The sequence below is a fragment of the Stegodyphus dumicola genome, chromosome 7 (genome assembly GCF_044657685.1).
Source record: "Stegodyphus dumicola isolate Sdum_Otavi_A_Nest chromosome 7, ASM4465768v1".
In the NCBI taxonomy this organism is placed as follows: domain Eukaryota; kingdom Metazoa; phylum Arthropoda; class Arachnida; order Araneae; family Eresidae; genus Stegodyphus; species Stegodyphus dumicola.
This window is the reverse complement of record NC_140774.1, coordinates 99,569,543-99,585,113: the sequence shown is the minus strand read 5'-3', so window position 1 is coordinate 99,585,113 and position 15,571 is coordinate 99,569,543. Positions and strand designations below refer to the sequence as shown.

The 15,571-nt window shown below is 32.6% G+C and overlaps 1 protein-coding gene across 2 annotated transcripts in view; it reads right to left on the bottom strand.

Moving 5' to 3' along the window:
* LOC118183337 (methylcrotonoyl-CoA carboxylase beta chain, mitochondrial-like) overlaps positions 1–15,571 on the bottom strand; it is a 97,011-nt gene that overhangs the window by 46,083 nt on the left and 35,357 nt on the right. For both annotated transcript variants that reach the window (XM_035352841.2, XM_085820630.1), the window contains one exon: positions 4,467–4,653. In XM_035352841.2, the coding sequence (XP_035208732.1) occupies positions 4,467–4,653 (187 nt within the window). The remainder of the gene's footprint in view (positions 1–4,466; positions 4,654–15,571) is intronic.

Here is a 15,571-nt window from a genome sequence, read left to right as displayed (position 1 = left end):
GAAAAACATTTTAGTTTAGATTAAGTTACTACAATATGGTAAAGCATACAAGGGTTATCTGTTTTTTAAAGGGAAACTGGCTCATATTCATGTTACATGTTAGGAAAAATGACTATGCAAAAGTACTTTTTTCTTGAGAGATTGAGGGACTATAATTATGGTATTCATTTTTTAAATGTACACATTAATGATTCAAGTGATAATAATATAAAAATAAAGATAAGCAAATTACATTTCATCAGCACTTATATATGAACAAAGTTAAAAACAAAGTTGTGACAAAAGAATGCAAATTAATATTAATTCAGGTTGAGAAATACAAGTTACTTCATTTTCTAACTAATTTTATACGAGAATTTAACCCATTGTAGAAAATTTTATAAATGTAATGAAAACTACTGTAAATTGAAATGCATATTTAAGCCATGCCAATAAACTTTATCTGAAATAATAACTTTATTTTAAATCAATTTATTTCACTTCTGCAAAGGAGATATTTTATTTTGTTATTTAAAGATTACATCTAACCATCTAATTACTACTAGTTTTGTTTTCGTGTATCATTCGTAGAAGAGGACAACGAAAGGATATTAATTTCTGCAGTTTTATTTAATGAGCTTAGGAAAAAAAAAAAAAAGTCTTTCATAAAAGAATTTTAAAATTTCTCTGTGACAGCTTGTGAAATTGCATATTATACATGAATGATTCATTAAACTGAAGTTTTTTGCCACCATCCAGTGGAAGACAAACTAATTTTAAGGGAAACTACAACTTCATGGAGTTCTCTCTCTTGTGTTCTTTCCTGTCAACAAATAAACTTTCTATCAGAAATTTGTTTATAGCAGAAAACCAATCCCTGAAGAGTCCACTGAAGCATTTTGAAAACTCATGATGATTGTTCTGGCTTTACTGTAGGACAAACATATATATATTTAATGTAATCAGAGAAATATCACATTTTCATTTTCTTCTGTATTTTAACAAAAGTTTCAAATTCATGCAGTTGAAAAACGAAATATTTTTTCTCCAGTAACACATGCCTTTCTTTCGATAAAATTAAGTAGTGGAATTACTTTTATTTTCATAAATTTAGCCAATTTCAAGAAAATTTCATATGATTTTTTTAATATTTTCAATAATTTAAAAACATCAAAGTTTCTGGAACTTTGATTAACCAATCTAGTAAGAAGTTTTTACCAATCTAGTAAGAATTATACTTATCAGGTTAACACCCTGATAAATATAACTTCTAACTAGATTGGTAAAAACACTGTTGTTATCCATTTTACTGGACAAAATTTGTAAAATAAGATTTTTGCTACACTAGATGAATAATTTAAAAAATAGTTCAGTGTTATACAACATGCCATTCACATCTTTAGTTATATTGAAGTCCTGATATAACATTACTGCCACAGTGTGATTTCACAATAATGTCCTAATGTGACCTTACAAGAATGTTGCCATGTCACTTTCTATCAACATTAAAGCTTTTAACTTCAGCATCACAGTGTAACTTCACTTCAATGTCACAATGTTTCTGCTGTTAATGTATTATTCATGCTTAAAAAAGTATTCTTAGTATTTAGGTTGTACAGAAATGAACGACACAAATGCTGCCACAGAGCGGAATACAATTTACTAACAAAAAACTGATATTACATCAATTAGAAATAATCTCCACCCATGTCGATACAATTCTGCCATCTGGCTGGGAGGTCCCGAAGGGCTTTGGTAAACCAGTGTGTGGGGGTGTTGGTGCTCCACCTATGGACAATTGCATGCAATTTGGCAGAAGAACCAACATGTTGTCCCCTGACTGCATCCTTCATGTTGACAAGCAAGGCGTAGTCCAAGATCTTGGTTTGAGATCCAAGTCCTCCCACCTTTGCACACAAATTTGTCATCACCAAATCACCATGCACAATCCCCTGCAATGTTTCTTGCACAAGCTCTGTCTCTTCCTGCATCTTGTTGAACATTACATGCCTGTTTGCTTTGATCAAATCTGACACAACTGCCACATTTGCTGCTGGTCATCCCGCGCTGACACCTTTGGCTGCGGTCTTCACTCCACTGATGAACTTGGCCAAACAACGGGATATGGTACACCTTAAGGGTGCTTTGTTCCCACACACCGACACCATGCAACGATGGATCTCACTACCCTGTATCCCTTCCTTCCATAGGAACCATGCTGTCCAATACTGATTGTGATAATCACCTTCCATCATTGTTGTCCATGCTCTCAATGACAACAGCGAAAGGGACACTAGCTCCATCTATGCATTCTGAGTAACATACGCCACCTTGTGCCTATTTCACTTGTTTTCCCTTCGCATAGTTTTGTTGTGAGAGCCGCTGTGTCAATCATTTCTGTACTATCCAAGTATATTATATTAGTCCTGAAATTTTGCTTGCTGCATAGATTAGGGAAACAAACGTAACTTATTTACAGATATATTTGTCATGAAAGAAAGGACATTACTTGAAATACATGATTTCCTTAGAGTAAAAATGCTTTTTTACTAAACTGCCAATATTACAGTAGAGATTTAAAATTTTAATCTGTTTTTCTTTTTGAAATGGAGAAAGTGTAGCATAAAACATTAAAATTATGCAGCCTAGCATTAGTTAAAAGAAACAGCTTGTAAGGGCAATACTTATATTAACTAATTTGAGGCAAAATTTTTTAGTCCTTAAGGAAAAAATCCAGCCCTTTCTCCTTTATTTTAATTTTGTTATTATATATGCATTATTAGCAATAACATGTAATATATTATTTCTCACAAAATAAACCTCCCTCATAAACCACACAAAGAAACTTCTAGAGACACCTAATTTTCAAAATAGCAGATGCTTCAAAACTCTTTATATAAAATAAGCATATCTTGACATGAAAGCAGAAGATGAATACACCAAGTGAAACATAAAATTAGTAACACAACAACCTTGAATTTGGTGTCGATTTAAGTCAAGAACTCAATCGATTTCGAGGGCAAACAGGTACAGATCCCTCTTCATCAGGAATCTACAAAACTGGAAGGCAGTGGACATAATAGTCGTATTTATACTCCACAGTAAAGCGAAATGAGAAGGTAGCATCATCTATTGACAAAAATATTAAAAGAATTAAAAAATTAAGTTAAAAAATTTTTAAACACATTAGGCAGGCCTGGATTGGACTTAAAGTCATTAACTAAACAAAATAAATCTTTGTGAATATGAAAAGCCTCAAAATCCAATTCAGCAATACAAGAAGCTTTTAGAATGATTTTTGCAGACCCTAAAATGTCAAAATTATGATTAAATTTCCAACAACTATTAGCTATCGAAAATTTGTTAATTTTGTCTTTTCGGACACGATTCCTATTCCTTGATATGAAACTTTAACTTAAACTCTTTTATTTTGGCCAATGATTCTCAAACGACACTGACATGATAGACTATAAATTTCCCAAGAATTAAAGTTAGAAATGAAATCTTTAAGATTCGAACCATGGATTTTTATTGATAGGCAAGAAAATGACATGAAATTTTAGAAGACAATTCTGAAGAATCCATGCAATTTTATAACTGACAGAAGGATAAAATGGAAGCAAGATTATTAATGTTATTTCTAATAGCAGAATGTCTTCTTTGATGGCAAGTGGAAAATTTTTTAAAGGCTTTATCAATGACCACTGGGGAAAATCCTTTCAATAGCAACTGATCTCAAATATTTGACTTCATTAGCAAGCAGAGATTCTGAGAAACACACTTTGAGAGCATGAAATACATAATAGTAAAAAGAAGTCATAACATGATATTGTGACCTCATGGCTTCTTTTTACTATTATGTATTTCATGCTGTCAAAGTTTGTTCCTCAGAACCTCTGATTGCTAATGAAGTCAATTAACTGAGATCAGTTTCCATTGATTGAGGATTTTCTCCCGTGGTCAAAATTTCATTATTTGTGAAATTTAATCTCTTGTTCCCATTAAGCTACATGATAAATTATTTTTCTCCTTCTGATTAATAATTTTATGAATTTTAAATAAAAGCTCATTTTATAAAAACTTGTTTTTGGCTTATAATGAGGACGGTGAGCCAACTCCAATAGCATGGCAAAATTTCTAACATGTCACATTGTGACATTTTCAGCATCACGTCCATGCCACACAATGTTGTTGTGATGTTCTGGGTATATCTTAAGGTCTGCTTTTCGTGACATCACATTGTGACATTGATGTGATGTCACACTGTGACGTTTATGTGACATGGTATTGTGATGTTAATGCAATTATGCAACAACAAATATAAGTCAATCATAAACGAAAAGGAAGTTAAAAATTTAAGCAGTTATTCAGCTGAAAATTTATGCTAAATATCATAAAATCTGTCATTTTTCAATAATTTTGTTCTTTATCAGACTACATATAAGAATATATTTTATGATTCAATAGCATTTTCTACATTTGCATACCACATACATATCTTCTCTACACAAAGTTTCTTTTCCAGAGATAATAGTTAAATCTTTAGATGAATATAATGGCTCTTGATAGGTTATCTGTGAGCACTGTGGCAAATTCAGAGTCAGTACTGATTCTCTACACATCATAAAGGCCTCTTCTTCATCCTCAGCATAATAATCCGTGCAGCCGCTTATACTAGAAACCATGATGCATAGAAGGAAAAAAATCAGCAAAAGTCAGAAATAATAAGAATATTATAAACACAAATATGATATAAAAAGGCAATTAGCAATGCATGGATATTTATAGTCTATTATTCAACTACTTTTTTCATTCCAAGAAAATATTATACTTTGCATTAAATAAAAATTTGCTCCAATATTTCTTAAGCTATGAAGACTGTTAATTATTTCTAATTTATCAAACATTTTTAGGAAAAATAACATATGGCTAAATTTTTAAGGAAATTTCAATATTTACAGCTATTGCATTTATCCCAAAGGCATCTCTTATTTCAAATGAAAAGTCAGGCCTTATTTTAAATCAAGAGTTTTGAAAGGTATCAAAAAAAATTTAACAGTGCTCTGAGTACTGGTTACTTCAGTTGTTGTTAAGGTAACTAACACTGACATTTTTATTTGTTTTATTTATTTCTAGCACACATTGTCTAATTATTGCCTGCAACATAAATTCCAGATGACTGTTAGAAATAAGTCTAAAACATATCTTATAATTCCTGTTTATTTGGAAAGTTGAAGTGATTTATAAAAGAAATAATAAATGAAACATGAGGAAAGACTGAGCATGACATCAGACACTCTAAAGAACACGTAGAAGGTTTAAAATGTAATTTCAGTAGGGAAGAAGACTTTATAGGTAAGTTATATCATTTCTGGTATCAAGCAGAATGAATTGCCCAGCCAAAAATACAAATAACAGAAGTTTTAACAAAAGACATATTACAGAAAACTACAGTACTGAAGGAGTATAATAATTTCTACAGGAGTCTAATACTCCTGTAGTGGTAGACAAGAGCAAAATTATTGTGTGTTTCTAAATTCGACCAACAAATTTAGCAGCTTAGTACTATACTTAGTAGACATCAAGATGATGAAAAATTGCCATAGAATATGGGGTTGCAAACCACACTTAGTGGGAGAAAATCTCAAGAATAGTTATGAAGGACGTGAGGTCAAATGGAACAAAAGAGGCCAATAATAAGTAGAAAAACATTTATTTGATGTAAAGCAGGATTATAATACATCACAGTTCAACATCAGGAGAACACAAGATTGTTTTAATAGGAATTGTTTGAAGTTGTGGATGTAAAGGTCATTGTACAGCCAACACCAATGGATAAAAGGACTGCTGAATACATTCAAATACATCTGGTGAGCTGGCGATGACCGTTGATCTGATGTTGTTAGATCCTCCTACAACCAATTTCAAGTGGCCCCAGAAGAAGAAATCCAAAAACTGAGGTCTGGGGAGCATGGAGGCCAAGCAACAGGTCTGCCATATCCAGTCAACCTCCAAGATATGTAGCCAAGCTCCGAATATGTTATATGCTAGAATCAAAAAAAAAAAAAAAAAAAAATGCTGGTGCATCATCATGCATGAAACGCATGTTTTGCCATACAGTGGCTGGTATTCGTTGCTTCAAAGCTCGGAAGACGTTCTGTAGAATAACAAGGTAATTTGCATCATTGAGGTGCTTGGGCAGAAGGTATAGCCACAACAAATTATCTCCAAGGATCTCTGCCCAAATGTTAATAACAAACTTGCATTTTCAATGAGACGGTGCAGCAAGGATTTTCGGATGATCCCACAGCACATTATGCATGTTGACCACATCTTCTGTCGTAAAGCAGGATTTATCTGAGAATTAAACAGTGGTGAGAAATTGTGAATCATTCTGTGTAGCATCACACATGCAGCATACAAACGCTACGTGAAAGGAGTAGTTGGCATTGCCTAGGAGTTGGACCTTCTGCACACGGAAGGGATGCATGTTTTTTGCACGCAGCACCTTCCATGCCATTTTATGACGAATATCCAGTTCAAATGCTACAGATCCTGTACTGGTTAGCGGGGAAGCCACTGCAGTACTCAGTTTTCTGTTTCAGGTGTGAGCACACTGCATTCTCACCCTGCACTATGCCTCGTTATTTAGAGGGATCCTGTCTCCTAAAGCCACCAATCAATGTTTGTGAAGGTGGTATGGTGCAGACAATGCCTCCTCAGATATTGGTTTTAGTACATCCTCAGTGCTAAGTGTCCACTGCCACCTGCTCAGCCATAAATCAGATGCATGTCTGCATATGCTTTGTTTGTGTAACTTGACATGATGTTTCTGAATGAAGTTTAACACACATTAATTCTGCAATGCCCACTAATGAACACTTGTTGCTACTTTTATTTTCCCCATATGCATAGAAAAATTGCATACAAAAAGGTTTCTTCTTCTCAACTGCAGTAATCCTAGTTCTCACATTTGTTTGGCTACTCTCTTCATCAGGCTCACTGCCCTCTCAACATCTATTTTTTCAATTTTCATCCACTAAATGTGGTTTGTGACCCCATGCTTTATGGTAATTTTTCATCCTCCTAATGCTTACTATCATCCCTCTAAATTTATTAGTTGAATTCAGAAACATCCTGTATAGTTATGCATACTACCATAGCTGCCGACCTTGAAATATGAAAAACCAACAAATTGTTTAGCAAAAATTGGGAATTTCAGGGAGAATTTTTACTTTGTGTGCCTATGCCATTTGAAAAGACCTCCAAATTGATTTCAGTTTATAATACATTTATCACGTTACTGAACTATTTATAATATAATTGTGATGTAAAGTACATTAATATTTCATTTGGAGTTCTAAATTTCATGTTTTTTGGCTAATTTAATTTTGTAAGCTTCTTATACTTTTTATAGAGAAAATCCTAAGCAGAAAATGAATGCTCTTATTTATCAACTTACTTTTAAATATACTAGCAATAAAACTAACAGTTTATGTACATATTTTATTGTGCGAATAAATTCAGTATTATGTACCATATACTGATATAAAAAAAAAATAAATACTGATTAAACATTGGCTGAATCTTCCTAAATGGTTCTACAAATGCCTACAGTACATTAAGAAAATTCAGATCAAATGAAGCTTAATACGAAAAATCGCACTGAAAATCTCTAGAGGTTACGGAACAAAATTTATATACTTTAATTTCATTAATTTAATAAATTTCATTTATTGCTGGGAAACATTTTCTTTAGTAAATGCTAAAAATTAAAAACTTGGAGATTCATTTACCTACCAGGATATATCGTGAAAAACAAGAAGAGTTGGCAGCTATGTATTACTATTATATATATAATACAGTACAAAGTCTGTAATCCAGAAGTCCATTATCCGGAATAATCTATAATCCAGACCTCAAAGGCCACAAACTTTTTTTTGTGTGTGTTTTACGCATGCGCGTAAAGGATGCACGTGCATACATTACGTGCATTATGCATGCGCGCCTTGAAAGAAATGTTTAATAAAGTAAACAAATAAATATTAAGCTTTTTTTTGTAAAATTTTATACCCTTTAGATCATAATTGCTCTTTATTTCATAAATTACGGTTTCATATTTTTAATTGTATAATTTCTGCATGCCATCTTACCAGATTTAAGTTGATGATCTATAATCCGGAAAAACCCCTAATCCGGAATCGCCGAAGTCCCGACGAGTCCGGATTACAGACTTTATACTGTATACTACTTTAGAAATGCATCTTATTTAATGGTAATTATTCAGTCATATTTTAAAATTGTAATTGTTTGTAATGTAATGTAATCAAGCAACATTCATTTTATAAACATTTATGATACTAAAATGCAATGAATAATTATGATACAGTCAAAAGTCTTTAATCCGGATGTCCATAATCCGGAATGATCTATAATCCGGACCTCAAAGCTGCAAACTTTCTGCGCATGCATATACGCATTAATATGTTTACACATGCGCATAATACTTTTACGCATGCGCATATTCATTTACACATGTGCAGAATACGTTTACGCATCTGCGTTTAATGTATAATGGACAGTATAAACTAGGCTAAAATTATCTAAATAACTAGGTATATATATATAAACTAGGCTAAAATTATCTATTTCAGTTAATGTTGCAGATTGTGTTGTTCCTTAATCTTCTAATTGGATCCGGCTTATTATTTTTTGAAGACTGTTAGAGCAATTTTATAAAAGTAAGCTTGAACTTTTGATTATGTCAAAAAGAATTTCCGTTTCTGGAGCTGCCGAAGGATCTACAAAGCGAAAGCATGTTTTGATGTCCATCAAACAAAAAGTGGAATTGCTGCAAAAAATGGATAAAGGCATATCCTTTGTTTCTCTAACCATTCCGAAATCTGTTTATTAATTTCACGCTGCTCTGCTGGGGGGGGGGCATTTGAAAGAAACAGACTTCCTTTAGAATACTGTGTTGTGAAATTTGTAGAAAAATATTGCTATCATAAAGTACAAGGTATCTGAAATGGAACTACACACTACCAGATTAGAACCCTCATTTACTTCCAGTTGTGTTGCAAAATGTCAGCTACAGAATGTCACCAAATTATATTGTATCATGTGACACTGTGAAAGTTTTGTACTGAAAGTTCAAAAACAAGGACTATGACATTCAAGAAGCAGAGTGCTCTGACTGGTCTACTGATGTTAATGAGGCCCACTTGTGAGAACCTGAGGAAGATCAGTATGCAACCACTCAAGAGCTTGCTAAGGAGTTAGACATTTGTGCCATGTCTGTTAGTCGTGCTATGCATCGCATAAACTTGACATACAAGTTCAATCACTCGCTCAAGTAGATAAGGACTCAAGCATGGGCCTGCACTAATCTGTTCGAATGTTAACGCGAGGACAAAATTCTGGACTGGATCATCACTTGTAATGAAAAGTGGATTTACTTCAACAACACAAGTCGAAAAGGAGTTGGTCTGCACCCGGTAATGGTTCAAGAAACATTATTCTATTCAAATATAATATATCATTTTATATTATCATGGTTCAAGAAACATTATTCTGTTCAAATCACGGCAAAATCAAAAGGCAATTAACATACAAATCAGGTTTCAAGCTTCAAGTTTATTCAATTCCAACACATATTCAACTAGCACTGCCAGATCCAAGAACAAGAAATATACATCATGAAGCATTTACGCCCTCTACTGACAATTAAAATATATTTCCAGATAAAATTTCTTACACACTGGGCCCGAGTGAACAGTAGTTCAGAACAATCAAGATTACTAGTGATACATAAACATCTTCAAGAATCATTATGCATTTCAATACAAATTCAAGTATTTGTAATCAAGAAGATGTCACAAGAACATGTAAAGAATTACCATGTGTTTCAGGAATGTCAAACAAATTTTCATTTATCACAGATTATTGTTCTAACATACCTGTTCAAGTATCAGGAATTTAAATCAAGAATATCTATAACTCAATACTAAACAAATAACTTTTCAATAATTCAACTAAAATACTACAATTATTACCAAAAACCTGTCTTTTTTTTTTTTTTTTTTTTTCAAAATTACATTAAATTAAATTACAGTTCTATAACCTTAAATTTCCTAGTATATATATTTCAACTTTAAATATTAGATATACAATACTTTAAACATTAAGTTACATTAAGATTTAGTAAATAATATACTATCACATAATATTAATACTCTTAGCACTCTAGCTTAACTAATAACTGTAAAGGTCTCTTTATAATGTCTTTTTCAGTCTTTATTTCATAACTGCGAATTAACCCATCTCTACCAGTAAAAGTTTAGAGAACCTTTTCTAATCTCCACATGTTATATGCTAAATGTTTATCATGTATTATCACGATAGCATTCACGTTCAATTCATATTCTGCACGGTGATTGTTCACACAATTTACAGACCTCAGATTAAACAAATAATCTTTACAGATGATTTTCCAAAAGTTATTTAATAGATTTTCAGGATATAGATGACATTTTAAAAGAATTTCTTTAGTGCTGCACACTTCATGAGTGTATTTGACAGGAGGCAAATTAGCAAGTTTTTGCACTAGCAGAAAATGAGCAGAAGACAGAATTTGGGGCTCATTATCTTGGATGTAAGTCAAGGGTCGATGATTTATCATCACTTCAATTTCAGTCAGTACAGTTTCCAATTCTTCGGGTAGCAGTGATGTTCAACAAAGAATTTTTCTTAATATTGCTTTGAGGGATCGCACTAGTCTCTCATAAGATCCGTTCCACCAGGCTCCTCTTTCGATGATATACCTCTACTGAATACCCTTTGCGGCATAATAATTGTTTACATCGCGATAGCTTAATACCTGCATCTTCCTGAGCTGGCATAATAATTCTTTACATTGCAATAGCTTAATACCTGCATCTTCCTGAGCTCCGCATTAGCTGCCTTGAATGTACGCAAATTATCTGAGTATATTGAAGAGCACAACCCTCTCCTTGATATAAATCGATGAAACGTAAGTAGAAAAGATTTAGTTGTGAGATCTTTTGTTAGTTTGAGATGAATGCAGAAGCATTCATCTTGACTAAACTGCACAGGTAAATAATAGGATAAACAACTGTGCTAGTTACAGCATAGGTAAATAATATGATATAATACTTTGCATCATCATTTTTAGTAAAAATTAGACCTGCATAATCTAGTCCTATAACATCAAAAGGATTTGCTTTTTCAATTCTAGATGAAGGTAATGGTGCTATGACTTGTATCAGTCAAGAGTTATAACGACTTGATAATGACACAGTACACAGTAATAATAACTCTTCAGGGCATAAAAACATCCATCTGCAGCAATGATTCTTATATATATTTCTGGGGCCAACACATTTTTATTATTTATCTCTGTTTCCAAATAAGAAAACTGTTAACTTTTTCAAATTTATAATTGCCAATTTCTAAGTGACTAAGTTGTAAGTCAGACTTTAAGCAAAGTAAATATTTAGTTTTATTTTTGTTTACAAATAAATTAATTCTTTTAGCATTTTGTTCCAATGCCATAAATGCCTGTTTAAGAGCCAGTGCAGTTTGAGCAATAATGCCAATGTCATCAGCATAAGCCAATATCTGAACTGAGTAAAAATATTTCCTCTAATATTGATCTTTGAATTTGTAATAACTTTTTCGAGTGCTTTGTTAAACAGGAGGCATGCCAATGCATCTCCCTCTCGCACTCCATTTTTTACCTGTTTTGTGTAATCACCCTGTATGCATACTTAAATTATGGTTTCTTTGAGAGTCAAGGCTACAAGTGCAACACATTTTTCTGGAATTTTCAATTCATGCGTAGCTTTTACGAGGAGTTAATATGCTGTTCTAAAATCAATAAAAAGATTGTGAGCCTTGATTCCAAATTCTCTACATTTTCCAAGAATCTGTTTTAAGTTGAAAATTAGCTCAGATGTAGCTCTTCCCTTCCTAAATCCACACTAATAGTTGCCTATCAAGTTATCAACAAACAGCAAAAGTCTGTCAAAAAGAATAGTAGACAGAATTTTATAGGATGTTCAAAGAAGACTGCTTCCTCTATAATTACTACAGTCTAGGACATCACCTATTTTGTGTATCACGCAAATGGTAATAAGTTTCCATTCCATTGGGAATGTCTCACTCTTCCAAATATGTTGAATTAATTCCTTTATAAGCTGTACATGGTTAGGACCCATAACTCCAAAACGTTCTGACAGTATATTGTCAGGTCCAGGAGATTTATAGTTTTTTTATAGCATTATTCACTTCTGTAAACGAGGGGGGGATCAATAGGCTCTAAATTTCTGACTGTTGATCTACTAACTTCTGAAGGCAGGACAGCTTCAGAAGAAGGCTTTCAAATAAGTTGAATTAATTTCTTTATAAGCTGTACACATGTCACATAACTTTTAAAAGTTCTAATGGTATATTATCAGGTCCAGGAAATTTATTGTTTTTTATACCATTATTCACTTCTATCAATGAGGGGAATCAATAGGCTCTAAATTTTCGACTGTTGATCCACTAACTTTTAAAGGCAAGTTGGAATCAAGCAGCTCATTCAGGTGCTCAATCCATCTTTGAAAAATGTTACCTTTCGCACTTACAATATTGTCATCTTTCCCTCTGCACAGTGTAGTTCTTGGCTTGAAACGTCTTTGTTCATGATTAATCTCAAGAAAGAAAGCTCTGTTTTCTCCTACTCCCCTAAGATGTTCAACATCCTTTAAGTGATTTTCATGGAAGTTCGTCTTCTTAATTAATACAGTGGATCTTTTTTTCCTTTTTCCTGGTACATTTATATTAGTCAACGGTTATTCTAGTATGTTTTCTTGGGTCTAGAACTTTTCGCTGTTTCCATTTCACCTTGGGCCTTTCGCTGTCAGGACATTTTGCCATGAAGACATATTTTTCTTTACATGACTGTATTTTACCTTGCCATATTATACTCGTATTAAATTTATTTAGTTTAATAATTCTGTTTACCTTTAGTATACTTAATAAAGGTTGCTTTTAATATATATAGTTATTTACAAGTATGAGATATAAAGAAACTACACATAGTTGGAAAATTATGTCAGTATCAAAGAGAACTGGGGCTAAACTTCTGATATAACAGAAGTTATATTATTGATTTTAAAGTTATGCGGGTACAATATTTATATGATTCTTCAAAATTTCTTGAAATTTTAATTGGCTATTTCAGAGAAATCCCTCATACAAGCAAGAAATTTACATATTTATGAAATCTGAATGAAAAATGGAATTGCTTTGGAATTTCTCTTAAAATTAATGTCATGTGTAACGTTGTATTTGTATAAAAGTGTACACAAAAACTTTTTTACATTATTTTACATAAAATGTTTATCAAATTAAATTATTAAACTGAACACAGTTATTAGTTTAAAACAACTTTAATACATCAAGATATAATACAGTCATGTAAAAAAAAATATATCTTGATTGCGAAACGTCCTGATGGCAAACCAGCCCGATGGCGAAACGGCCACGGCGAATAGTCCCATTCCCTGTTTTCTTTGTATCATATTCTTATACGCCCTATTTTTAAGTTTGGCAGCAGATCTGCACTCCAGATCAAACCAATCATCACATTTTTAATTTTTAACTTTTCCTATGACAGAGTTCACAGTTTCCTTAATAGCCAATTTTAAGGAATTCCATTTCTCATCAATACTTTCCAGTTCATTCAATTTAATGTTCTTCAGTTTCGTTTCCAATTCATTCTGGTATCTTTGCTTAATATCTGTATCTTTCAGCAGTTGACAGTTATAATTTTCTAGTTTCCCCCCTTGGTTTTTACGGGCATTAGAAATTCTTGCTCTAATTTTTACCATTACTAAGTAACGGTCTAAGTCAAAATTTGTCCCATGATATGATCTGACATCCAGTACATCTGATGCATGTCTAAGATCGATTAAGATATGATAAATCTGATTAAAGGTGTCACAATCAGGAGATCTCCATGTCATTTTGTGTATATGTTTGTGTGAAAGCAAGTATTGGCTACCACCATATCATGTCCTGCAGCAAAAAATATTAACCTCTGTCTGTTAGTATTTGGATCGCAATGTAGGCTGTGCCCACCAGTGGTGGATCTGATCTTGTCTTCTTTCCCAATTTTGGCATTTGCATCACCCAACACTATTTTTATATCATGTTTGGGACTAGAAGAATACAATGCATGGATTTTTTCATAAAAAGTTTCTTTTTCTTCCTCATCTTTGTCAAACAGTCATTAATTGAATTATTATCTTCCTTCAAGCAATGAGAAGCACCAGTTGTAAACATACATGTGCTAGACTTCCAAAGATCCAACCAAGGACCAACCAAATATAGAAGACACCACAGATAATTTATTACTTACTCTTTTCTTTTCACTTGCATGCACTTCCCAACATGAATCAGATAATAACAATAATTTTATTTCAGCTGCTTCACCACTATCAGCTAATTTTAAATTTTCTTATTTTAATATTTCCAAAATGTTTTTCGAGGGAATTTTTATGATCACTCCAGAAATAGTGTCTGTAACAAGAGCAAGAACTTCAACTGTGATTGAGTCATTAGGACAATGTATCTTTTCAGGGTAATTTGAACAAAATTATGTTTCATTAGTCTAGCCTGATATACCCAAAAGAATAAGTATATAACCTTTCTTTCCTTAAAGTCTTTAATTTTAGTTCTTTAGCTAAATCAGATCTAATAAATGAGCTCTGTGACCCACCATCAATTAGGATTTTTATTATTTGGCTTCTAATATTATCTGTATCTGAAGCATAAACAGTGCAAGTTTGTAAATATACACCTTTATCAGGGAGTTTCAGAAAGATAGAGTTAAATGACAGGGATGAAACTACGCTCTACTTAGAATCTGATACTGCAACTATTTTCTGCTTAATATCTGAAAGGGTTTCTGCTTCAGGAACAATATTTTAACAAAATAACTTTTTTAAACCATTACACAACTCACAAGGTTGAAGTTTCACTTTACATCTAGACGATACATGTCCTTTCTTAAAACATCTGTAACAATGTCCCAAGTTTTCTAATATCACTCTTTTTTGCTCATTTGTTTTCTCACATTTTCTTACATCATGTGTATTTTGATTACATTATAAAAAGTACAGCTTAGTCACTTTGGCTAACGAAGCAGTAGGAACGCTTGCCCCTTTGAAGTAATTATTTTTATTCTGCTTAATACCGTAATTTGTGTCCCTTTTCTTTGAGTTTATTATTAAATTAGAAGCTTCCCGACTCTCAGCTTCCAATCTAATGAATTTGAGAAGTTCTGTTAGTCTATATTGCTGTTTAGAGTTTTATTTTCTATTAAACTCCAAATTCATATCATTCAGTAAAAGCTAAAAAAAAAACTGGTCCTAAAAGGACCCCATAAGCTTCCAACACAATACCCAAAGAATTTAAACTTCTTATATTGATTTCACAGTAACCGTAAAGTGTTTTTAGTGCTTTCACATTCGACGAACTTCTAACAGTTTCAAGATTCAAGAGTTTGTTCATGTGCAAAGAT